This window comes from Coregonus clupeaformis, chromosome 2 (assembly GCF_020615455.1).
Source record: "Coregonus clupeaformis isolate EN_2021a chromosome 2, ASM2061545v1, whole genome shotgun sequence".
Classification (NCBI taxonomy): domain Eukaryota; kingdom Metazoa; phylum Chordata; class Actinopteri; order Salmoniformes; family Salmonidae; genus Coregonus; species Coregonus clupeaformis.
In genome coordinates, this window is record NC_059193.1 from 10,692,068 (window position 1) to 10,718,794 (window position 26,727).

At 43.6% G+C, this 26,727-nt stretch overlaps 2 protein-coding genes across 3 annotated transcripts; one reads left to right on the forward strand and one right to left on the reverse strand.

The window, feature by feature from the left end:
* Nucleotides 1-321: 321 nt before the first annotated feature.
* Nucleotides 322-4,542, forward strand: LOC121558733 (CXXC-type zinc finger protein 5-like). 2 transcript variants are annotated; one of them, XM_041872128.2, is made up of 4 exons: nt 322-1,217; nt 1,360-1,421; nt 2,409-3,347; nt 3,976-4,542. In XM_041872128.2, exons 3-4 carry the CDS (start codon nt 2,550-2,552, stop codon nt 4,018-4,020), a joined length of 843 nt encoding a protein of 280 aa, XP_041728062.2. In that variant the 5' UTR covers nt 322-1,217; nt 1,360-1,421; nt 2,409-2,549; the 3' UTR covers nt 4,021-4,542. The 2 variants fall into 2 exon arrangements, with proteins under 2 accessions (XP_041728062.2, XP_045061734.1); XM_045205799.1 differs by having other exon boundaries at nt 322-1,421.
* Nucleotides 4,543-7,325: 2,783 nt separating this feature from the next.
* Nucleotides 7,326-15,141, reverse strand: LOC121536852 (SH2 domain-containing protein 4A). The gene is made up of 5 exons (XM_041844453.2): nt 15,014-15,141; nt 13,427-13,847; nt 9,213-9,448; nt 8,459-8,678; nt 7,326-8,147 (listed from the first exon to the last, which is right to left on the reverse strand). Exons 2-5 carry the CDS (start codon nt 13,605-13,607, stop codon nt 7,996-7,998), a joined length of 789 nt encoding a protein of 262 aa, XP_041700387.1. The 5' UTR covers nt 13,608-13,847; nt 15,014-15,141; the 3' UTR covers nt 7,326-7,995.
* Between the last annotated feature and the right edge of the window lie 11,586 nt (nt 15,142-26,727).

A 26,727-nucleotide genomic window follows, 5' to 3' on the forward strand; every position in this document is an offset into this window, starting at 1 on the left:
CAAGGCCTGGTCTTATGTCAGGTCAAAATCCTTTCTGCATTTCCCCTCTGACTTTTCTAGTCCAGGTTTCAAAGTAAAGCCTATAGGAATATATAGTTTTAATGTCCAACAGAGATACATTTTCTACTGAATATGACTGACTTGATGGTGATGTACTCTATCGGTCAAAAGTTTTAGAACATCTACTCATTCAAGGGTTTTTCTTTATTTTTACTATTTTCTACATTGTAGAATAATAGTGAAGACAACACTTTTTTGGTTACTAAATGATTCCATATGTGTTATTTCATTGTTTTGATGTCTTTACTATTATTCTACAATGTAGAAAATAGTAAAAATAAAGAAAAACCCTTGAATGAGTAGGTCTTCTAAAACTTTTGACCGGTAGTGTATATTGTGAATAAACGTTGTCAAAGTGGTCAGACTTGAGTGTCGACTGTCATTCGTTTCCTGAAGACCTAGAAGGCCGACATTATGTGGTGCTGATTTTATGTCTCGCTGCAAAGCAGGTAATGTGCTCCGATGTCCATTTTACCCATTTATACAATGCAATATTTTCTCTAGCCGCTGGGAGCTGCTCTCGCTCCACTAGCAGGCGTGAGGATTACGATTAGGCAGCCCCCTCTCCATATTACTGCTGCCCATCCTGACCGCCACACACACTCAGCCTCACACCACAACTGGATATGTGCCAAACAGGGACTCTCACAAGAGGTGGAGTGGACTATGCGGTACACCTCTAAATGGGCCCCTCTCCGCTGATGGCGAGTACCTTGTTTCAGTCCGGCTTCCACCACCATCACATGACATAGGAAGGAACACACACAACATACAATCACTTACCTGCCAGTCAGATGAATTTCATTCATGCCAGAAAGTGATTTCTCAAACAGTTTCAAACAGCCTTTTCCAGTTTCTTAACAGGGATCTATTTCAATCAAGAGTTAATGTAGGCATAAGAAAACATTTCCTGTCAATGATTTATTTTTAATGACCACTTTGGCGTTATCTTTCTTTCTGTATGCTTTTGTAACAGTTTATATGACGACACAGAAATGAACATAGGAAGTTGCTGTTCAGACACATTGTGGTCATTTTCTGTGTCTCACGACCATGACTCCAGTTCGCTTTTTGTGTGACGCCCCCCAATTCTATGAAGTGTGTTTGCGTCTTCCGCTCTGCGAGTGGCGGGGACGAGGAGGTGGGAATGCGAGACGGTAAAGGCGAAGGACCTATGCAACCACTGAATTGGACAAATGGTTTACGGCTCCCTTTTCTCTGTTGATTACTGTAGATTGATGTGTGTATTAGGTGACAATTTCTTATGATTTTTTTTCTGTCTCCCTTTATTCGTGGAAGACACCACGGCACCACGGACAAACCACTGGACAGTGGGGCTCTGGTCAGCTCGCATCGCATTGGTAGGTGTACGAATTACGAAAGGCTGTGATAATATCATGTTAATAATATATTGAAGAGAGATATGACCTATTCATACTTTTACAATATTATCAATTGTAAGAATTACATCACCCGAACACCCACGTTATCGTTTTGTGAGGAAATATACCGTATTTTATTTATCCACTGCGACTGTGTCGTGCACGCGCGTATCCTGGACTGTCACAGAGTCTAGACAAAAGGTATTTTCTTATCCTATACGAACTCGATGGCATTTAGAGGTAGAGATGGTATTTTCTCAAGCCTGGCCAACATCACAACTACAGTAGTAAAATCGAAATGCGCGCTCCAAATTTGACTGGCGCATATGCGCAATAGGCTATTTGTTTGTGGTATTCCTTAAGCAAGGCACTTAACCCTAATTGCTCCTGTAAGTCGCTCTGGATAAGAGCGTCTGCTAAATGACTAAAATGTAAAAATGTAATGTATTCCATTATTGCATAGATTTGTCCCCCTTGGAACTCAGCTGCAACAACACCCCGGTCTATCTTAACTTAAATGTAGAAAGCGTCACGTTATTCAAAGCATATCGTTTTATAAGCCTCAGATGTAGCCTATATTTTGGACACATTTTACAAGCTCACTCAAACATAGACTAGTTGGCTATTATTCCCTTAATTACGCTTAGGCCTATGTCTTAGGATGTCATCATTGTCTCTCATTCACTAAAAATAAAACCAACCATCAACTAATGCCTCTCTAATAACATCTAGGGCGGCAGGTAGCTTAGTGGTTAAGAGCCTTGTGCCAGTAACCGAAAGGTCGCTGGTTCTAATCCCCGAGCCGACTAGGTGAAAAATCTGTGGATGTGCCCTTGAGCACAATTGCTCCTGTAAGTCGCTCTGGATAAGAGCGTCTGCTAAAAAATTTAAATCTACCTCTTTTCTCCACCTCTCTCCCCTTTCTTTGTCTCCCTCCATATCTCTCATCCATCTCCCTCTGCTCAGCTCCACAGGGTATAAAGGTGGCAGAGAGGATCATGGGAATATAACGGCTGTCAGAGGGTTGTGATTGGCTAACTGACAGCTGGACTGTTGTCACTGTTCTTACCTTGGCATTACCCCACCACCTCCCCACCCCCACCCAGTATGGCAGATACCCTGGACATGTCTGGCCCTTCCTCTCCAGAACAGCATAGAGCCAATAGGATCCTCAGTGAGCCTCTAAGACGAAGCCTGAAGCGTTCTCATCCCTGCTCCCTCTCAGAGTATCTCAACAACACCAACAGACTAGCCCATCACCATAGTAGCTCCAGTAATATGGATATCAGGGGCCTCCTCCACCCCACTGCAGCCCAGCACACCCATCCCAGGCAGACCAAGCCTCGCCGGGCCCCCTCCTCCAACATAGACCTCTGGGACTCCCCCAGTGGGCTTCACCTGGCCCATGCTGCAGAGCTGCTGATGAGGGCTGGGGCCTTGACACTGACCCCCACACCCAGGGACCATGGCCCTCTGGGCGGGCTGGAGGCCGGGGAGGCTGGGGGGGATGGGGAGGAGGTGGAAGGTGGGTCCAGGGCTGAAGGGGACAGCATGGGTTGTGTGACAGACTTCCTCCCACTGCTAGGCTGCTCCTGGATTTCCTTGAACCCAGGCCTGTTTGCTCTGACAGCAGGAGGAGGGGGGTTCCTGACTGGTGGTGGAGGGTCAATGGGAATGGCTGGCGTTGGGGAGGGTGTGGAGGGATTGCGAGGTGAGAACTCGTCCCCTGGCAGCGGGGGGGGAGCCGGGAGAAGGAAGAGGAAGCGATGCGGAGAGTGTGTGCCGTGTCGACGGATGGGGAACTGTGAAGAGTGCAGCGCCTGCCGCAACCGCAAGACCGGACACCAGATCTGCAAGTACAGGAAATGTGAGCAGCTGAAGAAGAAGGCAGCCACTGGGTTAGAGGTGAGAGGAAGTGGAGAAGCACACACCTAAATACACACTATTAGAATGGGCAGTCTGACTTTATTTGATATATAATATACACTGAGTGGACAAAACATTAAGAACACCTGCTCTTTCCATGACATAGACTGTCCAGGTGAAGGCTTGAGACAACTGACACGTGGATTGTGTATGTGTGCCATTCAGAGGGTGAATGGCAAGACAAAATATTGAAGTGCCTTTGAACGGAGTATGGTAGTAGGTGCCAGACACAAAGCTGCTGGGTTTTTCACACTCAACAGTTTCCCGTGTGTATCAAGAATGTTCCACCACCCAAAGGACATCCAGCCAACTTGACACAACTGTGGGAAGCATTGCAGTCAACAGGGGCCAGCATCCCTGTGGAACGCTTTCGACACTTTGTAGAGTCCATGCCCTGACGAATTGAGGCTGTTCTGAGGGCAAATAGGGGGGTGCAACTCAATATTAGGAAGGTGTTCTTAATGTTTTGTACACTCAGTGGATACCTCTGTAATAGTACTATGTTAATTTGTTATGGTCAATGGTCTGGAGGTGTAGTAGTCTGTATCCATGTGTTTGTGTTTTGAGTGGACCACTGCCTTCTGACCCCTCTCCTCTCCTTTCATAGAAGATGGTGTTTCCATCAGGAGCAGTGTTTCCATGGCTACAATAGGATTCCATCCCTCTCTCCCAAAGAACTGCCAGTCAAATTCATTGACTCCGCCCATTTGGAATGTGATCATGGACATTGGCACTCTGGACGTACAAAGAAAGTCAATTCAGATGGCCTGGTTGGATTGGCTTGGAGAGTACAGTACCTTCGACAATCAAAAAAAACATGAAGATGAAAACTCAATGAAGAAAAGAGAAGTCATACCAATGGATTTACATATTGTTGAGCCCAACATGAAGCACCTCATTAACCACAGAGTATTGTTTATTCATTGAAAATGTCATTCCTTTTTACATTCCATTTTGGAACATTTAGTCATGGAAGCTTCTGACCTGGATGTTTCCATATAAGCCAAACCAAGAAAAACAGACGTGGTCATAATATTAGGTTTATGTTAGTTTTATATTCATGTCCAGGTTTATAAAATGATGAGTAGTAGATGTACTTAACTCCTGATTAGTGTCTAGTTCTTACACCTTTACGATCTGCCTTCTGAATAAAGACAAGGATACTGCCTGTCTATGTGTGTGTTGGGGTGAGTATGTATTTCAAGAGTGTCTCTGTGTGTATTTCAGGGGCTGACTGATCCTTCTCCATTTCCTGACTGATCAGTCAGCTCTTGAAATACACACACACACAACCAAAACGTACACACAGAAAATATATGAAAACATGACTCACCACAAACTCAACCCATTCACACACATCCTCACTCTCATTCCCGTTCACACACTTCCTCACTCATTCCCGTTCACACACGTCCTCACTCATTCCCATTCACACACATCCTCACTCTTATTCCCGTTCACACACATCCTCACTCTCATTCCCATTCACACACATCCTCACTCTTATTCCCGTTCACACACATCCTCACTCTCATTCCCATTCACACACATCCTCACTCTCATTCCCGTTCACACACTGATTCAATTTTATTCCTGATCATGCAGTATACAGACACACTCGTTCTCACACACACAGTGAAGGTCACATAATATTGTGATTGCAGAGAGAGTCTTGCTCACAGTGAAGGTCACATAATATTGTGATTGCAGAGAGAGTCTGGCTCACACAGTGAAGGTCACATAATATTGTGATTGCAGAGAGAGTCTGGCTCACACAGACCAGGGTGGGGGGTGGTTGGAGGTTGCCGTGACGATGGTTGATAAGATAGGACTTTCTTCCACCACCGCTCGCTCCGGGGGACGGGTGGACGGCGTAACCATGGAAATGGCAGGGTGAGGTGTCACGGTATAATTGGGCCATTGCTTGCACTTCCTGTGTGCCTTCAGTTAGAGAGCCTGTGTGTGTGCGTGTGTGCGTGTGTGTGTGCGTGTGTTTGCATGTCTTACAGAAGTACTGCCAACTCAGGCAAAAAATCAGGTAGGCATGCTATTACTATTCCCACTGAATAAAAAACATGTCCTATTGTGCATTTCTTACTCTCATGGACAAAGGGATTTTATATTCCTGAATCTCCAGTTTCCCCTTGTGCCTTTCCAGTCATTTGGAGATGAATCTCCCTTCCTCCGGAAATCTGTGTCACCCTCTGGCCGCGAGGTTTGGAGCCTCCCCAAACGCCTGCTGAGTCTGGCTCTGCTGCCCTGCAAGATGGCAAGAGGGAGAGGAGAGGGGGAGGGGAGGGGAGAAAGGAGATGGAGAGACAGCAGGGGATGAAGACAGTAGGGGAAGAGTGAAGAAGCAAATAGAAAAAGAGAAATGGAAGGGGTCAGACAGATGGAGAGGTGGAGAGATGGAGAGGTGGAGAGGTGGAGAGGTGGAGAGATGGAGGTGGAGAGGTGGAGAGATGGAGATGTGGAGAGGTGGAGAGGTGAAGAGGTGGAGAGATGGAGAGATATAGGGATGGAGAGATATAGGGATGGAGAGGTGGAGAGATGGAGAGGTGGAGAGGTGGAGAGGTGGAGAGGTGGAGAGATGGAGAGGTGGAGAGGTGGAGAGATGGAGAGGTGGAGAGGTGAAGAGGTGGAGAGATAGAGAGGTGGAGAGGCGGAGAGGTGAAGAGATGGAGAGATATAGGGATGGAGAGATATAGGGATGGAGAGATGGTGAGGTGGAGAAATGGAGAGATGGAGAGATGGAGAGCTATAGGGATGGAGAGGTGGAGAGATGGAGAGATATAGGGATGGAGAGATATAGGGATGGAGAGATATAGGGATGGAGAGATATAGGGATGGAGAGATGGAGTGATGGAGAGATGGAGAGATGGAGAGATGGAGAGGTGGAGAGATGGAGAGATATAGGGAGGGGAGGGGAGGGATAAAGATGGATGCATTGTTGAAAATACAGACTGCCCTGGCACTGAGTCTGTCCTCTCAAACCACAGTTGGACCGAGCTATGTTAGCCTCTGCAGCCAGCTGCTGCATGGCTCAGTAATGCTACACTGGTTGGATCATACTACAGCAGCTCTAGCAGGGCGCCTTAGAAGAAGAGGCCATTGTTCCTGAATCCTAAAGACACACTTTCATCTGTCCTGGTGGTACATGAGACATGCTTTATTGAGTTGGCAGAGATAGAGTTGTGCTGAATGTGCTCATTTAGCACATTCATATAGCACATAGCCTGTTCCTGTCGCCACCCGGCCGCCAATCGCTAATCAAGTTACCACTAGTCCCTTTTGATCCTTTGTTAACCAGCTGCTGGGAACTCCACTTGTTAACCAGAGCATGGAGCCCTCCTCTCACTGTTTTATTAGGGGCTTCAGAAAAACAACTGTAACCCAATCTCGGATTAATCTATATAGTTTGTAATGCATTCCACCCACACACTTGACCTATGTGTGTGTGTGTGTGTGTGTATGTGTGTGCGTGTGAGTGTGTGTGTGAGATCTAGATGTAATCCTACCCCAGAGCAGGGTGAAAGGCAGGTCTGGCTGTCCACCTCTCTGGTCACCATGGGCACTGGGACCGTGAGGTGCAGAAGGCTGTCAAAGAGTTCAGGCCTCCCAAACTCACCAAAGTCCTCATCAAGTGCTTCTGGAAACCCTATGGATACCACTCACTATAAAACAACAGAGGATTCCCTTTTTCACCTCTCTCCCTCTTTCACCTAATAATATGCCATTTAGCAGACGCTTTTATCCAAAGCGACTTACAGTCACGTGTGCATACATTTTTACATATGGGTGGTCCCGGGGATCGAACCCACTACCCTGGCGTTACAAGCGCCATGCTCTACCAATTGAGCTACAGAGGACCACCTCTCTCCCTTTTTCACCTCTCTCCCTTTTTCTTAATCCTCTCTTTCTATCTTAAACACCCACACACATTTCTTCCGCATTTTTATTCAGCTGAATTAGAAGACAACAGGTATAATACATCTGAGTATTGCACAAGCAAGTTTCACATACAATATAGAAATAAGCTCCTCAAACAAATGTAGTTAGAGCGCAAATATACAAAACAGAATATGACCAGAAAGCCTATGAGGTTAGACGGTTAGATAATAACAACAACCAATAAAGCAAAAGATCACTAAAAACACGACAGGATGGTTTGACCTATAGCCCAAACATACCATGGCCCTTATTACAGCAAAGGTTTTTGGTTTTTTACATAATTCATGATAGGAAACGTAAAGCTAAATCTTTCCCTCCACCCCATGTACAAATCAGATACAAACCTCATGTAACTATGTAGAAATAGCTCTTGTGTTAACCATGTCCAAACCTCTTGTGTATTTAGGTTCAAGGAGAGTTAGAACTGTATGACTACTATGCAGTCTCCAGGAACCTTCAAATTGAGCCGTTTCACCAGAATACCAGGGTCAAGCATTCCTCCCACTCAGCCGTGCCTGTCCACCTTTAACTCGGCTAAGTTTGTAGCGCCTATTTCTCTGCACCGTAGCTCAGCTGAGTGTCTGTCCGTAGGTCACTTGTGCCTGGTATTCAAATGAGCCCTTCAAGTGGGCAGTACCTCTTCTGTGTGGTTGGTTGACTGTAGGTGACCCTGGTGTTATCTGAGGGAAGGTTTGGCAGCTAGCTGCAGGTGAGAGGGTTTAGTGGCCACAGGGGGCATGGCGGTGGGAGAGGAGGTGGCGAATGCTCTCCTGAGCTGGGCCACACGACCACCAAATGCTGGGGTCTCCTCTTCATGACTGACCACCACTAGAGAGGGAAAGGATTGTAGAAATATCTGTTAAGTCAATGAGCTTGAATCGAGTGTAGAATATGTCATACACACACACTTGTGCACACACAAAAACCCATTCTCTCTCTCTCTCTCTCCCTCCCTCTCTCTCTCTCTCTCTCTCTCTCTCTCTCTCTCTCTCTCTCTCTCCCTCCTCTCTCTTTTTCTCTCTCTCCTTCTCTCTCTCTCTCTCCCTCTCTCTCTCTCTCTCTCTCTCTCTCTCTCTCTCTCTCTCTCTCTCTCTCTCTCTCTCTCTCTCTCTCTCTCTCTATCACTCTTTCTCTCTCACCTCTTATGCTCTGTGGGCTGGCCTTCTCTGTGACTGACAGCTGGGGTTGGAGACTGATGTTGCTGCAGTGGGGTCTGTAGCAGAGGCCCCAGTCCTTTAGGTTGTCTGTGCTGTAGCCTGACATACTGTCGATGCTGTCCTCCCTGGGGTCCTTTGGGTTGCCCTCAGCACTGCCTGAGTCCTGGTCCTCCTCAGAGTCCTTAGAGCCGTCTGAGTCTTCCTGGAAATGGAAGAAGAATGGTGAGCTACATCCTGTATGGTAGAAAAGACATCCTGTATGGTAGAGCTGACATCCTGTATGGCAGAGCTGACATCCTGTATGGTAGAGCTGACATCCTGTAGGGCAGAGCTGACATCCTGTATGGTAGAGCTGACATCCTGTAGGGCAGAGCTGACATCCTGTATTACATTTACATTTTAGTCATTTAGCATTTGGGTGGCAGGTAGCTTAGTGGTTAAGAGCGTTGTGCCAGTATCTGAAAGGTTGCTGGTTCTAATCCCCGAGCCGACTAGGTGAAAAATCTGTCGATGTGCCCTTGAGCAAGGCACTTAGCCCTAATTGCTCCTGTATGTCGCTCTGGATAAGAGTGTCTGCTAAATGACAAATGAAAAAAATAATAGCAGACGCTCTTATCCAGAGCGACTTACAGTTCGTTAGTGAGTGCATACATTTTCATACTGTATGGCAGAGCTGACATCTTTCTCTCCCTCTCTTTCTGTGTCTCACACACACACACACACACACAACACTTACACTGAGTTGCATCAGTATGGCTGATTGTGAGCTGGTTTGGTGGTTCACTCTGTCTGTCAGTAGAGACACAGTATTGATATCAACCACTAGGTTGTTCATTTCTGTACTCTGTAGTATGGTGTTCGTACAGAGGGTCTGGAGGAGTTTGGAGGATCTAAATTCATCCAGCTCTCCGATCACGCTCACACTCACATCCCCATCACGACCCAACAGCCAGCGCACACTCTTACTGTGACCTGAGGAGACAACGAAACACATAGACACATTGAATATCACACTGTGCAACTAGCACAGATAATGCAATAGAAGGTAACTCTTCAAACCTATCCCCATTTTAGATCCATTGTCAGACTTCATCGATGGAGTCTGGTTGTCGTACTGGTTCCAGCCCAGCAGATGGTGCTGTTGTCTTGTCTATGAACAAACACATCACTGATGTCTGCATTAGCCTAGCTTCCTCTATTGTCCAGTCTATAGGCTCTACACAAACACTGCCTTGGGGTGTTTTAACATATAGTCCTCTTTAAAATAACCAATCTCAGTCCTCTTTAAAGTGAACTCCGGGTAAAAAAAAAGCAAAAGAACTCAGTTATCTTTGTATTCACACTGCCCTTGCCCTTGAATGAGGACTCAACTATTTTGCCAGTTCACCTATTTTGTTGTCTGAGTCCTTTTTGCATTCACATTGCTATGTTTAGAAACGAACCAAGATCTTTTTCCAACATTCACTCAATGCACGCTGGGTTTTTACAAAGTGCAGGACAAGCCATTCCGTGTTATCGGAAGCTAATAGATTGCATGTAGTTAAAATATGAGACATAATAAATATAATCAAAAGATAATATTAAGATGTAAATATTATTGGTAACAGAATAAATAGCAGAAGAATAACTGCAGATTTAATAATTACGTAATTGAAAATGGTACCCTCCTTTAAGAGCTAGCATTGATTTTGTACCCTATGTTGCGATTTTCACATTTACATTTACATTTACATCATTTAGCAGACGCTCTTATCCAGAGCGACCAAATGTTGTTGTCTTCTCACACTATTCAAAGCCCACAATCGAATAATCAGCGTATGAAGTCTCTAGTTACAGCCAGGTCACCATTACAGTAATATGACCACGATACACATGAATTACCCATTTCAATTAATTAATTTCAGTTCAGATAACTGAAAATAAGCCTTTGTAATAAGGGAAGAGCACAATTGCAACAAAAGGTGTGGAAATGTTCAGCAAATCATCTTGGAAATATGTGAAGCATTTGTTAAGCATACAAGATGGACCACAAGCTGTGTCTGTGTGTGGCGCGCCTGCATCCTTACGTATATGTGTGCGCGTGCGTGTGTATATCTGCTCGTGCACATGCACGTGTGACATTTAGGAGTTGTACTGTGTTGCCTACGTATTATCTTACGTAAAGCAGAGTCTTTCTGGGCCATGGGGCTGTGAGAGGAGAATGCAGGGCCTGTGAGAAGAATGTGTAGTGTTTGTTGGTCAACACACCGTTCTGCGGGTTAGTTTGACACCCTGTGTTAAGAGATGAGAGATGACCTGGCCTGGCTTACTGCTACTAAGGTACACACACACACACACACACACACACACACACACACACACACACACACACACAAACACACACACACACACACACACTCAGGTGACACAGAGCACAGATTGTGAAGACAAAACGGTAATGAGATATTCGGGGCTAAAAGCAGCGAGCAACACCAAACCAATTCTATTCACTGCTATTCAATCTGCTGGGCAGGCAGGCATGTGGAATGACTCAATCGCTGCTGCTGTGTTTCTGATGATACAGCTCTGATAAGAGGGCTGGGTAGTACACTATACTGTTCTATTAGAACCAATGGAGGGGATAGGTCACATTCTATATCCTATCAGGTAGAGTGGGAGAGAGGGATAGAATGCTGGGTTTTACACATATACACACTGTTGTATTAGAACAAATGGAAAGGATAGGTCACATTCTATATCCTATCAGATAGAGAAAGGCACAGGGGGAGAGAGGAATAGAGTGGGTAAAAGACAGACATAGAGGGAGAGGGGGATAGAATGGGAAAGAGAGAGATGTGGGTTAGTGAAAGTTGTGGAACTTGGCCTGATCTGAAGGCCTCAATCAGTAGATAAGAGTGTGGTTTCAGGGTTGTGTTTCTCAGAATAGTGGGGTGGGTGCTCAAGCATGCTCAATTACTCAATGCCCTTTTCTCTCTCTCTCTGTCTCTTTCTCTTTCTCTGTCTCTGTCTCTGTCTCTGTCTCTGTCTCTGTCTCTGTCTCTGTCTCTCTCTCTCTTTCTCTCTCTCTGTCTCTGTCTCTCTCTCTGTCGCTCTCTGTCTCTGTCTGTCTCTCTGTCTCTTTCTCTGTCTCTGTCTCCTTCTCTCTCTCTCTCTTTCTCTCTCTGTCTCTCTCTGTCTCAGTCTGTCTCTCTGTCTCTGTCTCTCTCCATGTTTCTTTCTCTCTCTCTGTCTCTTTCTCTTTCTCTCTCTGTCTCTGTCTCTGTCTCTGTCTCTGTCTCTGTCTCTGTCTCTGTCTCTGTCTCTGTCTCTCTCTCTCTCTCTCTCTGTCTCTGTCTGTCTCTCTGTCTCTTTCTCTGTCTCTGTCTCTGTCTCTTTCTGTCTCTTTTTTCTGTCTCTGTCTATTTCTCTCTCTCTGTCTCTGTCTCTCTCCCTGTCTCTTTCTCTCTCTCTGTCTCTTTCTCTCTCTCTGTCTCTGTCTCTCTCTCTGTCTCTCTCTGTCTCTGTCTCTCTCTATCTCTTTCTCTCTCTGTCTCTTTCTCTCTCTGTGTCTCCTTCGCTCTCTCTGTCTCTTTCTCTTTTCCCTCATTCTTCCGATCCATCTTTCTCTCCACCTACCTCCCCATCTCTTCAATTTCCCCATCTTTCATTCCCCCTCCTCCTGTTCCCTCTCTTGATTTCTCTCTTTCTATATTTGAAGCGTTTTCCTCTCTCCTTGGCCTATACTGTAGGTGTGTTGAATCTGAGGACAGAACATTCTGTACAGGCAGAGAGAGGAGAGGAGGGAGAGAGAGGAGAGGAGGGAGAGAGAGGAGAGGAGGCAGAGAGAGGAGAGGAGGGAGAGAGAGGAGAGGAGGCAGAGAGAGGAGAGGAGGAAGAGAGAGGAGAGGAGGCAGAGAGAGGAGAGGAGGAAGAGAGAGGAGAGGAGGCAGAGAGAGGAGAGGAGGGAGAGAGAGGAGAGGAGGCAGAGAGAGGAGAGGAGGCAGAGAGAGGAGGCAGAGAGAGGAGAGGAGGCAGAGAGAGGAGAGGAGGAAGAGAGAGGAGAGGAGGCAGAGAGAGGAGAGGAGGGAGAGAGGAGAGGAGGCAGAGAGAGGAGAGGAGGGAGAGAGAGGAGAGGAGGCAGAGAGAGGAGAGGAGGGAGAGAGAGGAGAGGAGGCAGAGAGAGGAGAAGAGGGATAGAGAGGAGAGGAGGCAGAGAGAGGAGAGGAGGGAGAGAGAGGAGAGGAGGCAGAGAGAGGAGAGTAGGCAGAGAGAGGAGAGGAGGCAGAGAGAGGAGAGGAGGCAGAGAGAGGAGGCAGAGAGAGGAGAGGAGGCAAAGAGAGGAGAGGAGGAAGAGAGAGGAGAGGAGGCAGAGAGAGGAGAGGAGGGAGAGAGGAGAGGAGGCAGAGAGAGGAGAGGAGGGAGAGAGAGGAGAGGAGGCAGAGAGAGGAGAGGAGGGAGAGAGAGAGGAGAGGAGGCAGAGAGAGGAGAAGAGGGATAGAGAGGAGAGGAGGCAGAGAGAGGAGAGGAGGGAGATAGAGGAGAGGAGGCAGAGAGAGGAGAGGAGGGAGAGAGAGGAGAGGAGGCAGAGAGAGGAGAGGAGGCAGAGAGAGGAGAGGAGGGAGAGAGAAGAGGAGGCAGAGAGAGGATAGGAGGCAGAGAGAGGAGAGGAGGGAGAGAGAGGAGAGGAGGCAGAGAGAGAAGAGGAGGCAGAGAGTGGAGAGGAGGAAGAGAGAGGAGAGGAGGGAGAGAGAGGCGAGAGGAGGAAGAGGGGGGGCACAGGTGGGTGTGACCACCCAGGGAAAGGAAATCATAAGTTATGAAATAGACACTCTCATTTCTCATATGCAGTTACCATGATGCCAGGGGCGTGTTCTGAAGTATACTCTAGTGTACTGTACATCGTCTGCATTTATGCTGTACTCACTATTAAGGACTGGTGTGTGTGTGTGTGTGTGTGTGTGTGTGCTGTACCTTTCTTAGACCTGGCGTGTTCCCTGGTTCTCATCGGTCTCTCGTCCTTCTCCTCCCTCTCTGTCCAGCGTCTGACCTGCTCCTCTCTCATCTTCAGGAACAACATTCTCCTCTGGTCTTCACTCAGGGCCTCCAGAACCTCTGGGTCCACCCACATCTCCTGTAGGATCTGAGCCAACATACTGTCTGATCCTAGATTAACACCCTTCCTCTGGTGCTGTTGAGACTGTCTAAAATGCTGGTGCCGGCCTGGTTCAACAAAGAGGGCTTTAAATCACCAACGTCTGGTGGATCTGGTACAGTTCAAATTCCAAAATGCTGAAGGCTGAAGAGCTCTCTTGCAACTTCTCAGACGTTCCTTCAGTAATGTTATGTGGCTTCTGCTTGGAGGGTGGATGGTCACTGATTCCTTGCTGTTGCTCTAGAGCAGTAGAGAGTATATATACACAGTACCAGTCAAACGTTTTAGAACACCTATATCGGTTGCCTTTGGCTGTCCACCAACACAATTGTAGGTGTGTGTGTGTGTGTGTGTGTGTGTGTGTGTGTGTGTGTGTGTCCACTCCCTCTAATACCCCCACACAGACAGCTGCCCTACTGCTTTTAAACATTCAAAGGTAAACAGAGACCAGAGACCAACCCAGCTGGGTGGCAGAATGGCTTTTCATGTCAACAGAGAGAGACACACCACATAAACCTGGCATTATTTCCATCATTTTGATTTCGAGAGAGGGAGGGAGAAAAAGAGAGAGCGAAAGCTGGCACTTTTAGCGAGAGAGGAAGAGAAAGAGAGAGAAACAGAAACAGAGAGAGAAAAGGGATGGAAGAGACTTTGCAACGAGGCTAAAACAGAAGAGACAGAGAGATGAACATGATCTGCAGGGGAATGAGACAATGATCAGTAGGGCTCCTTGTATATGACTCAACACAGAGGGCCAGACCACCAACACTACCAACAAACACATATTGTACATTCACACAGTCACAGGACATCAGTGGAGACAGAACAGTTACTACATCAACCCCTACTATCCTATATGGAATACCACTACTATTATCAACAAATAAAGCACTGCAGAAATCTAACTCTGGTACAGATTAGAGACATTACAGCGATTATAACATCATTATAACCTCATTATAACATCATTATAACACCATTGATACACAACATTAAGACTTGCACTAGTGTAACTAGAGACTAACAGCAACACATGTCTGTAACACATTCACCAGGGCAGAAAGACACACAGACACACAAAGCGGGGAGTCTTGAATCTATGCCAGCATGCAAATACATTTAGGGTTTACCTTAATCACTTTAGTCACTGTTCACATATAGAGAAAGAAAGAGCAGGAGCAAAATGACAGAATGGTGAGAGAAAGAGGATGTGTGTTGCATACTAACGGAGAAGTCAGTATGTCTTTAGTGGAGTTTTCAAACAGAGCCTGTTTTACTGGGACTGACAGAGAGCGGATGAACTCAGACAAGAACAAGAAAGTAAGAGAGATAGAAAAGCAAGCGAGTGATGAGGAGAAGAAAGTAGAGCGGAGGAGAACCCCTCCGCTCAAGCATACTTTACTTACTGTGATTGCTCAGCCCGTAGTATTAGCAACCCTGGTCCTGGTGTGAGTTATGCTGTGACTGACTGTATCTGGGTGACGTGTGTGTGTCTGAGTGTTTGAAAGCAGTAGATTAGTCTGTATAGCAGAGTTGGTATGCTGACTATGATGATCCCCTGCCTTTGTACTGGATATGAGGGGGCTGCAGTGACATCACAACATTCTCTCTCTCTCTCTCTCTCTCTCTCTCTCTCTCTCTCTCTCTCTCTCTCTCTCTCTCTCTCTCTCTCTCTCTCTCTCTCTCTCTCTCTCTCTCTCTCTCTCTCTCTCTCAATTTCAATTCAATTTAAGGGTATTGTTGGCATGGGAAACATATGTTAACATTGCCAAAGCAAGTGAAGTAGATAGTAAACAAAAGTGAAATAAACAATAAATATTAACAGTAAACATTATACTCAGAAGTTCCAAAATAATAAAGACATTTCAAATGTCATATTATGTCTATATACAGTGTTGTAACAATGTGCAAATAGTTAAAGTACAAATGGGAAAATAAATAAACAGAAATATGGATTGTATTTACAATGGTGTTTGTTCTTCACTGGTTGCCCTTTTCTTGTGGCAACAAGTCACACATCTTGCTGCTGTGATGGCACACTGTGGTATTTCACCCAGTAGATAAGGGAGTTTATCAAAATTGGGTTTGTTTTCGAATTCTTTGTGGATCTCTGTAATCTGAGGGAAAAATGTGTCTCTAATATGGTCATACATTTGGCAGGAGGTTAGGAAGTGCAGCTCAGTTTCCACCTCATTTTGTGGGCAGTGTGCACATAGCCTGTCTTCTCTTGAGAGCCAGGTCTGCCTATGGTGGCCTTTCTCAATAGCACGGCTATGCTCACTGAGTCTGTACATAGTCAAAGCTTTCCTTAATTTTGGGTCTTTCACAGTGGTCAGGTATTCTGCCACTGTGTACTCTCTGTTTAGAGCCAAATAGCATTCTAGTTTGTTCATTTTTTTGGTTAATTCTTTCCAATGTGTCAAGTAATTCTCTTTTTGTTTTCTCATGATTTGGTTAGGTCTAGTTGTGTTGTTGTTGTTGTCCTGGGGCTCTGTGGGATCTGTTTGTGTTTGTGAACAGAGCCCCAGGACCAGCTTACTTAGGGGACTCTTCTCCAAGTTCATCTCTCTGTAGGTGATGGCTTTGTTATGGAAGGTTTGGGAATCGCTTCCTTTTAAGTGGTTATAGAATTGAACGGCTCTTTTCTGGATTTTGATAATTAGCGGGTATCAGCCTAATTCTGCTCTGCATGCATTATTTTGTGTTTTTCGTTGTACACAGAGGATATTTTTGAAGAATTCTGCATGCAGACTCTCAATTTGGTGTTTGTCCCATTTTGTGAATTATTGGTTGGTGAGCGGACCCCAGACCTCACAACCATAACGGGCAATGGGTTCTATAACTGATTCAAGTATTTTTAGCCAGATCCTAATTGGTATGTCAAATTTTATGTTCCTTTTGATGGCATAGAATGCCCTTCTTGCCTTGTCTCTCAGATCGTTCACAGCTTTGTGGAAGTTACCTGTGGCGCTGATGTTTAGGCCGAGGTATGTATCGTTTTTTGTGTGCTCTAGGGCAACGGTGTCTAGATGGAATTTGTATTTGTGGTCCTGACAACTGGACCTTTTTTGGAACACCATTATTTTTTGTCTTACTGAGATTTACTGTCAGGGCCCAGATCTGACAGAATCTGTGCAGAAGATCTAGGTGCTGCTGTAGGCCCTCCTTGGTTGGTGACAGAAGCACCAGATCATCAGCAAACAGTAGACATTTGACTTCAGATTCTAGTAGGGTGAGGCTGGGTGCTGCAGACTGTTCTAGTGCCCTCACCAATTCGTTGATATATATGTTGAAGAGGGTGGGGCTTAAACTGCATCCCTGTCTCACCCCACGGCCCTGTGGAAAGAAATGTGTGTGTTTTTTGCCAAATTTAACCGCACACTTGTTGTTTGTGTACATGGATTTTATAATGTCGTATGTTTTTCCCCCAACCCCACTTTCCATCAATTTGTATGGCAGACCCTCATGCCAAATTGAGTCAAAAGCTTTTTTGAAATCAACATAAGCATGAGAAGACTTTGCCTTTGTTTTGGTTTGTTTGTTTGTCAATTAGGGTGTGCAGGGTGAATACGTGGTCTGTCGTACGGTAATTTGGTAAAAAGCCAATTTGACATTTGCTCAGTTCATTTTTTTCACTGAGGAAATGAACTAGTCTGCTGTTAATGATAATGCAGATTATTTTTTCTCTCTCTTGCTCTCTCTCTCTCTCTCTCTCTCTCTCTCTCTCTCTCTCTCTCTCTTTCTCCCTCCCTCCCTCTCTCTCTCCCAGTCCTTCTGTGTTTTTCACTCTTGCTCTTTTTTCTCTCTCTCTCTCTCCCTATTTCTCTCCTCCCTCTTTTAGGTGGAATATCACTGGAACTGTTACGGGCAGGAGGAAGTATGATATCTGGGACTTACTGTTAACAGGCCATTGACACGCATTGATAAACATGATCACATCAGTAGTCATCATCAGGTGGCTGACCCCACCCATAGTTTAATGTCTGATAAGTGTCTAGACAGGTTAATGCCTATCTATGGTACTGAGAGTCTCTGTTGTACTCTATAGACTTTATGGTACTGTTAGTGTCTGATCATGCCTTTGGGCCATGTTGTGTTATCTCTCAGTGTTGTGATGTCTGGTTCCTGATGTCGCCTCTTGACTTACAGTCAATACACGGTTAAAGCAAAACATGAACACAGGAAGAGCATTTACAGTATACAACAATAACGGTGTGATGTAAATGTATGTTAGTTTGGGGTAGAGCATGTCAATAAATGTTGGGTATGAGTCTTGATTCAATTGAAGCAGGAAAAGGAAACAGAACATATTTAGCTGCTTTGGAGGAATTTCAATCACTTACAATAAAGTAATATTGTAGCCCATATCTTATCTCTTTTCTTGTCTTTCCAGCTTACTCTGTATTGCGGCAGCAAGCTCAAGGTCCTTTCCCTGTTTCGGTCGAGTCAGGTCGGACAAGTCAAGATAGTCTCAGGGAAAACATAGACCTGCAGCAGCAGCACGTAGACGTTTTGGGGGAAACACAGAACACATTAGTCATAAACCAGCCAGCACAGGTTGGGACTTTTACCAGGGCAATCAGATGTAGAAGTGAGTCTTAATGTTTCTAAGGTTGTGATTGTGAACAGGAGTGTATGTTTGTACAGACCTATTGGTTTACTCAGTACCAAGCAGCATTTCAATACAAGGAAATGACTCACACCTTTCTCTGTACCTGTTTGATTCCTTATCATTTAAATACAGTAATTATACAGTGATTAAGGATTGTAAAACGACCACATTCACATAACAACAAGTAACAACTGTCTAACTCATGTGGTGCAATGTAGTGTAGTGTAATGTAGTGTAATGCAGTGTAGTGTAGTGTACTGTAGTGTAGTGTAATGTAGTGTGGTGTAGTGTAATGTAGTGCAATGTAGTGTAATGTAGTGTGATGTAGTGCAGTGTAGTATAATGTAGTGTAATGTACTGTTGTGTAGTGTAATGTATTGTAATGTAGTGTAGTGTAATGTAGTGTAATGTGGTGTAGTGTAGTGTAGTGTAGTGTAATGTAGTGTAGTGTAATGTATTGTAATGTATTGTAATGTAGTGTAGTGTAATGTAGTGTAATGTGGTGTAGTGTAGTGTAGTGTAGTGTAATGTAGTGTAGTGTAATGTAATGTTGTGTAGTGTAATGTAGTGTAATGCAGTGTAGTGTACTGTAGTGTAGTGTAATGTAGGTTAATGTAGTGTGGTGTAGTGTAATGTAGTGTAGTGTAATGTAGTGTAATGCAGTGTAGTGTACTGTAGTGTAGTGTAATGTAGTGTAATGTAGTGTGGTGTAGTGTAATGTAGTGTAATGTAGTGCAATGTAGTGTAATGTAGTGTAGTATAATGTAGTGTAGTGTAGTGTATTGTATTGTATTGTAGTGTAATGTAGTGTTGTGTAGTGTAATGTAATGTAATGTAATGTAGTGTGGTGTAATGTAGTGTAGTGTAGTGTAGTGTGGTGAGGTGTAGTGAGGTGTAGTGTAGTGTAGTGTGGTGTAGTGTAATGTAGTGTAGTGTAATGTAGTGTAATATGGTGTAATGCAGTGTAGTGTAGTGTAGTGTAGTGTAGTGTAGTGTAGTGTAGTGTAATGTAGTGTAGTGTAGTGTAATGTAGTGTTGTGTAGTGTAATGTAATGTAGTGTAGTGTAATATAGTGTACTATAGTGTAGTATAGTGTAATGTAGTGTAATGTAGCATAATGTAGTGTGGTGTAGTGTAGTGTAGTATGGTTTAATGTAGTGTAGTGTAGTGTGGTGTAATGTAGTGTAGTGTGGTGTAATGTAGTGTAATGTAGTGTGGTGTAGTGTAGTGTAGTGTAATGTAGTGTAGTGTGGTGTAGTGTAGTGTAATGTAGTGTAATGTAGTGTAGTGTGGTGTAATGTAGTGTAGTGTGGTGAGGTGTAGTGAGGTGTAGTGTAGTGTGGTGCAGTGTAATGTAGTGTGGTGTAATGTAGTGTGGTGTAATGTAGTGTAGTGTAGTGTGGTGTAGTGTAGTGTAGTATGGTTTAATGTAGTGTAGTGTAGTGTAGTGTAGTATGGTTTAATGTAGTGTAGTGTAGTGTAATATAGTTTAGTGTAAGGTAGTGTAGTGTGGTCTAATATCATTTAAATACAGTAATTATACAGTGATTAAGGATTGTAAAGCGACCACATTCATATACCAACAAGTAACAACTGTCTAACTCATGTGGTGTAATGTAGTGTAGTGTAATGTAGTGTAATGCAGTGTAGTGTAATGTAGTGTAATGTAGTGTAATGCAGTGTAGTGTAGTGTAATGTAGTGTGGTGTAGTGTAGTGTAGTGTAATGTAGTGTAATGTAGTGTAGTGTAGTGTAATGTAGTGTAACGTAGTGTAGTGTAGTGTAATGTAGTGTAGTGTAATGTAGTGTAATGTAGTACAGTGTAGTGTAATGTAGTGTAATGTAGTGTAGTGTAATGTAGTGTAGTGCAGTGTAGTGTAATGTAGCGTTGTGTAGTGTAATGTAGTGTAATGTAGTGTAATGTAGTGTAGTGTGGTGGAATGTAGTGTAATATAGTGTACTGTAGTGTAGTGTAGTGTAATGTAGTGTAGTTTAGTGTAGTATAATGTAGTGTGGTGTAGTGTAGTGTAGTACAGTTCGATGTAGTGTAGTGTCGTGTAGTGTAGTGTAGTGTAATGTAGTGTGGTGTAATGTAGTGTAGTGTAGTGTAGTGTAGCGTGGTGTAATGTAGAGTAGTGTAATGTAGTGTAGTGTAGTGTAATGTAGTGTAATGTAGTGTAATGTAGTGTGGTGTAATGTAGTGTAGTGTAGTGTAGTGTAGCGTGGTGTAATGTAGTGTAGTGTAATGTAATGTAATGTAGTGTAGTGTAGTGTGGTGTAATGTAGTGTAATGTAATGTAGTGTAGTGTAGTGTGGTGTAATGTAGTGTAGTGTAATGTAGTGTGGTGTAATGTAGTGTAGTGTAGTGTAGTGTAGCGTGGTGTAATGTAGTGTAGTGTAATGTAATGTAATGTAGTGTAGTGTAGTGTGGTGTAATGTAGTGTAGTGTAATGTAGTGTAATGTAGTGTGGTGTAGTGGAATGTAGTGGAATGTAGTGTAGTGTAGTGTGGTGTAGTGTAGTGGAATGTGGTGTAGTGTAGTGTAATATAGTTTAGTGTAAGGTAGTGTTGTGTAGTGTGGTGTAGTGTAGTGTGGTGTAGTGTAGTGTAGTGTAGTGTAGTATGGTTTAATGTAGTGTAGTGTAGTGTAATATAGTTTAGTGTAAGGTAGTGTAGTGTGGTGTCATGTAGTGTAATGTAAGTGTAGTGTGGTGTAATGTAGTGTGGTGTGGTGTCATGTAGTGTAATGTAGTGTAGTGTGGTGTAATGTAGTGTAGTGTAGTGTAGTGTAGTGTGATGTAATGTAGTGTATTGTAATGTAGTGTAGTGTAGTGTAGTGGAATGTAGTGTAGTGTAGTGTAATATAGTTTAGTGTAAGGTAGTGTTGTGTAGTGTGGTGTAGTGTAGTTTGGTGTAGTGTAGTGTAGTGTAGTGTAGTATGGTTTAATGTAGTGTAGTGTAGTGTAATATAGTTTAGTGTAAGGTAGTGTAGTGTGGTGTCATGTAGTGTAATGTAGTGTAGTGTGGTGTAATGTAGTGTGGTGTGGTGTCATGTAGTGTAATGTAGTGTAGTGTGGTGTAATGTAGTGTAGTGTAGTGTAGTGTAGTGTAGTGTGATGTAATGTAGTGTATTGTAATGTAGTGTAGTGTAGTGTAATGTGATGTAGTGTAGAATAGTGTAGTGTAATGTATTGTGATATAGTGTAATGTCGTGTAGAGTAGTGTAATGTAGTGCAGTGTAGTGTAATGTAGTGCAGTGTAGTGTAATGTAGTGTAGTGTAGTGTAATGTAGTGTAACGTAGTGTAGAGTAATGTAGTGTAATATGGTGTAATATGGTGTAGTGTAGTGTAGTGTAATGTAGTACAGTGTAGTGTAATGTAGTGTAGTGTAGTGTAGTGTAGTGTAGTGTAGTGTAGTGTAATGTAGTGTTGTGTAGTGTAATGTAGTGTAATGTAGTGTAGTGTGGTGGAATGTAATGTAGTGTGGTGTAATGTAGTGTAGTGTAGTGTAATGTAATGTAATGTAGTGTGGTGTAATGTAGTGTAGTGTAATGTAGTATGGTGCAGTGTGGTGTAGTTTAGTGTAGTGTGGAGTAGTGTAATGTAGTGCAATGTAGTGTAGTGTAGTGTGGTGTAGTGTAGTGTAGTGTGGTGTAATGTAGTGGAGTGGAGTGTAATGTAATGTAGTGTAGTGTAGTGTAATGTATTGTGATATAGTGTAATGTAGTGTAGAATAATGTAGTGTAATGTATTGTGATATAGTGTAATGTCGTGTAGAGTAGTGTAATGTAATGTAGTGTAGTGTAATGTAGTGTAGTGTAATGTAGTGTAGTGTCATGTAGTGTAGTGTCATGTAGTGTAGTGTAACGTATTGTAATATAGTGTAGTGTGGTGTAATATAGTGTCGTGTAATGTAATGTAGTAATGTAGTGTGGCATAGTGTAATGTAGTGCAGTGTAGTGTAGTGTAATGTCGTGTAGTGTATTTGTATTTGTATTTGTATTTGTATTTATCATGGACCCCCATTAGCTGCTGCCAAGGCTGTTTTTATGCATGTGTCTGTCTGTGTCTGTCTATGTTTGTGCTGTTTCACAGTCCCCGCTGTTCCAGAAGGTGTATTTTTATCTGTTTTTTAAATCTAATTTTACTGCTTGCATGAGTTACTTGACGTGGAATAGAGTTCCATGTAGTCATGGCTCTATTTAGTACTGTGATGAGTGTGATTAGAAGGAGTCAGGCGCAGGAGGGTAAATCCCCGAATACAGAGTTTATTCCGTCGTACACAGTTGCGCTGGATAGCGACAACAAAATACAGGCACAGGGGAACAATCTACCCCGGCAATACAAGGTACGGGTAGCGGCAACAAAATACAGGCACAGGGGAATAATCTACCCCGGCAATACAAGGTACGGGTAGCGCCAACAAAATACAGGCACAGGGGAATAATCTACCCCGGCAATACAAGGTACGGGTAGCGCCAACAAAATACAGGCACAGGGGAACCATTTGGGTGGATCCCATCCTAATACGAGCTTTGTTTCCAGAAGGTATCAAAACTGTCAATGAATGTTATACTCACAGAGCTGTAATAGTCTCGTAGCCAGTTATGGAGGGCTAAAGGTCTGCTGAACTGTTGAATGCCACGATTTAGGGAGGGCAGAGGGCCAGATATTATGGTACATTTGTTGGTGTCAAGTAGTGACCCAATCAGTTCTTTAAAATCCATCTTCAGCTGTTCTGAGCTGCCCTTCATAATGTCATTTGACCCCACCTGAACCATGACAGTATCAGACCCCGGTGACTGACGCACAGCCTCGGGAAGTCTTTGCCCCAGGTACAGATATATGCCTCACTATCGAACTCCCTATCACAATAGCGGGAATGATCCGGCCTCTGCCGCGTCTCGAAGCTGATTGCGAGGCCAGAGCCACAGAACTCACCTGAGAAAAGGGCTGCTGAGACGGCGGCTGCGTGCAGGCCACAACAGCCAAAGGGACAGAGCTCTGATCCAGAGCGCACGGCCCAGCAGAGGGGGGCCGCAGTGGTTCCGACACGCATCCGTTTACGCTCACCTTGAGGCGAACAATGAGCAGCCATTTTCTGGTTCAAGCTAGTAGAGGGGTGCAGTGCCGAAAATGTATCATAGTCCAGGAAGTAGTTTAGTGTAATGTAGTGTAGTGTGGTGTAATGTAGTGTAATGTGGTGTAATGTAGTGTAGTGTAGTGTGGGGTAATGCAGTGTAATGTAGTGTAGGCTGGTGTAATGTAGTGTAATGTGGTGTAGTGTAGTGTAATGTAGTGTAATGTTGAGTGGTGTAATGTAGTGTAGTGTGGTGTAGTGTAGTGTAATGTAGTGTAATGTTGAGTGGTGTAATGTAGTGTAGTGTAATGTAGTGTAATGTAATGTAGTGTGGTGTAATGTAGTGTGGCGTAGTGTAATGTAGAGTAGTGTATTGTAGTGTAGTGTAGTGTAATGTAATGTAGTGTGGTGTAATATAGTGTAATGTAGTGTAGTGTAGTGTAGTGTAGTGCAATGTAGTGTGGTGTAGAGTAGTGTAATGTAGTGTTGTGTGGTGTGGTGTTGTGTGGTGTAGTGTATTGTAGTGTGGTGTAATGTGGTGTAGTGTATTGTAGTGTGGTGTAATGTGGTGTAGTGTATTGTATTGTAGTGTGGTATAATGTAGTGTAGTGTATTGTGTGTGGTGTAGTGTGCAGTGATGTATTGGTAAAAATATAGCTGCGTGTAAACTCTGGTTGCTGGTCACAGTGAAAACTTTCAATGAATTTTTCTACAGAAAGTGGGCAAGAAAAGTGAAGGGTAAACGTGTTTACTTGCATTTACCTTTCACTACACCACTACTAGCGTGGTGTGTGGTGTGTTGTCTAGCATCCTCTGCTGGTCAAAATAGCTTAGTGTAAATGTCACTGGTGGCCTTTGGGTGTCCTTGTATCTGAACAAAATCAACCATACAGTACTGCCATACTGCTACACATCTAGGGAGCATTTGACCATTAAGCCTAAACCACTGCATCTGACATTTGACTTTAAGTTTCTGTGGGATGCTGTGTCCCTAGGAGCCTTTGCAGGAAATAGAATGATCTGACAATGATGAGCAGATGCAGCATTTTGTCACTGCAACAAACAGTCAGACAATCAGATGCATTTAGACAGTCAGACCTGAGAAGAGTGCACTTTTATTGTCAGTAAACCAGATTAGATTTCCCAAAATGCATCTTGTTGGGCGCCCCTAAATCCTGCCCATTTGATTTAGTGACATCATCAAGGAGATTTCCATGAGAAACGTTCTTCTCCCTATAGTGGTTGTAACCATGGCAGCATGATGTTTAATGCATGACCAAACACACAGGCTGTGTTCCAACTCGCACCCTATTCCCTATATAGTGCACTACTTTCGACCAGAGCCCTAGGGAGCCATTTGGGACGCATGCAGAGACCTGTTGGTCTAACAGGACGCACATAAAACATTGGACACATTATTTTCTATAACCTACAGGTATGTTCTCTTCATTTGACCAGTTTCTCAGAGCAGGAAAATGCTGCTGCAGCAACAGGACATGTGAATTATTATGTGGTTTATTATTAATTGACATTTTTGTAGGGGTTGATCCATTTTTTGTTAGGGCAAATCAAGTCTGACATTTTAAAGTGGAAATTACAAACTTTAGAAGCCTTTTTAAATCTAAAATATCGGTACACAAAAATTTAGCATTTCCTGCTGCGCAGGAAGATTCTCTGGGACAACAGAGTGATTACATTATGATAGAAGATCTGTATTTGTGTGCTGTGGTGTCAGGCAGGATTCAACTGTTGAAAAGTGGAGAAAGGGATGTTTTTGTTATTAATAGCCAATATTAGAACATTTTTCCATCAATGAAACACAATGAGGACCAAAGCAGGTGTGAAGGCTAGCATAGGAGCATATAGGGTATGGCATTTGGGTGTCAGTCAACAGGTGGGTATCTGGTTTTTAGTGGACATGAGGGACAGATATTATCCAGCTGATTGTCAGGGTTAACTTATTTACATATCTGGAATCGGTGTGGCGAGGTGGGGGATGGAGAGAGTTAAAAGAGGGGTATCTGGGAACCCATACCTGTATCAGTATCCTTATAGAGCAAGTAATGTCTGGCTATGTCCTGGGTAAAGTAAAGGTCCTGACTACACTACAGACACTATCTAACGTGCGTTGTTATGACTGCTTATGACAGCTTATGACCTTTGTATGACATCTGTTATGTTCTGCTGATGACAGCAGAAGGAAGGCTTTGGGACCACGGTGTTACCATGGTGACCAGGTCGCGTGGCAGTGGCGGCAGCGTTTAATGTCCTCTCCTTTGGTTTGGCACCAGCCCCCGTCCCCCCGCCCGCCAAGCTGTTTCTGTGCCAACCGTACAGCCTGGGCACTCCAGAGGGGCAGCAGCCTGATACACACACACACACACACACATACACGCACACACACACACACACATACACACACACACACACACACATACATGCACACACACACACACGCACACACACGCATGGTCGGAAACACACGTCTCATTCTGCCACCAGCTGGCAAGGTCACCAGCATACTCTCTCTCTGTTTGTCTCTGTCAAAACACATGCAAACACACACACAAAACCAGTCACACACACATAACCAGTCACAGACACATAACCAGTCACACACACATAACCAGTCACACACACATAACCAGTCACAGACACATAACCAGTCACACACACATAACCAGTCACACACACATAACCAGTCACACACACATAACCAGTCACACACACATAACCAGTCACACACACATAACCAGTCACACACACATAACCAGTCACACACACATAACCAGTCACACACACATAACCAGTCACACACACATAACCAGTCACACACACATAACCAGTCACACACATAACCAGTCACACTCTCAGTGTTTCTCTCTTTATGTCTCACATCACCTGCTTTTTCTCTCTCTGTCAATCTCTATGTGAATACTGGCCGTTATTCCTTCCTGTTTCTTTCCTCACTCTTGCCCTCTTTTTAGAATGTTTTTGGGGATCATTATTGTAGTTCTATTCATTTTAATAATGTATTATTGTAGTTCTATTCGTTTTAATAATGTATTATTGTAGTTCTATTCATTTTAATAATGTATTATTATAGTTCTATTCATTTTAATAATGTATTATTGTAGTTCTATTCATTTTAATAATGTATTATTGTAGTTCTATTCATTTTAATAATGTATTATTATAGTTCTATTCATTTTAATAATGTATTATTGTAGTTCTATTCATTTTAATAATGTATTATTGTAGTTCTATTCATTTTAATAATGTATTATTATAGTTCTATTCATTTTAATAATGTATTATTGTAGTTCTATTCATTTTAATAATGTATTATTGTAGTTCTATTCATTTTAATAATGTATTATTATAGTTCTATTCATTTTAATAATGTATTATTGTAGTTCTATTCATTTT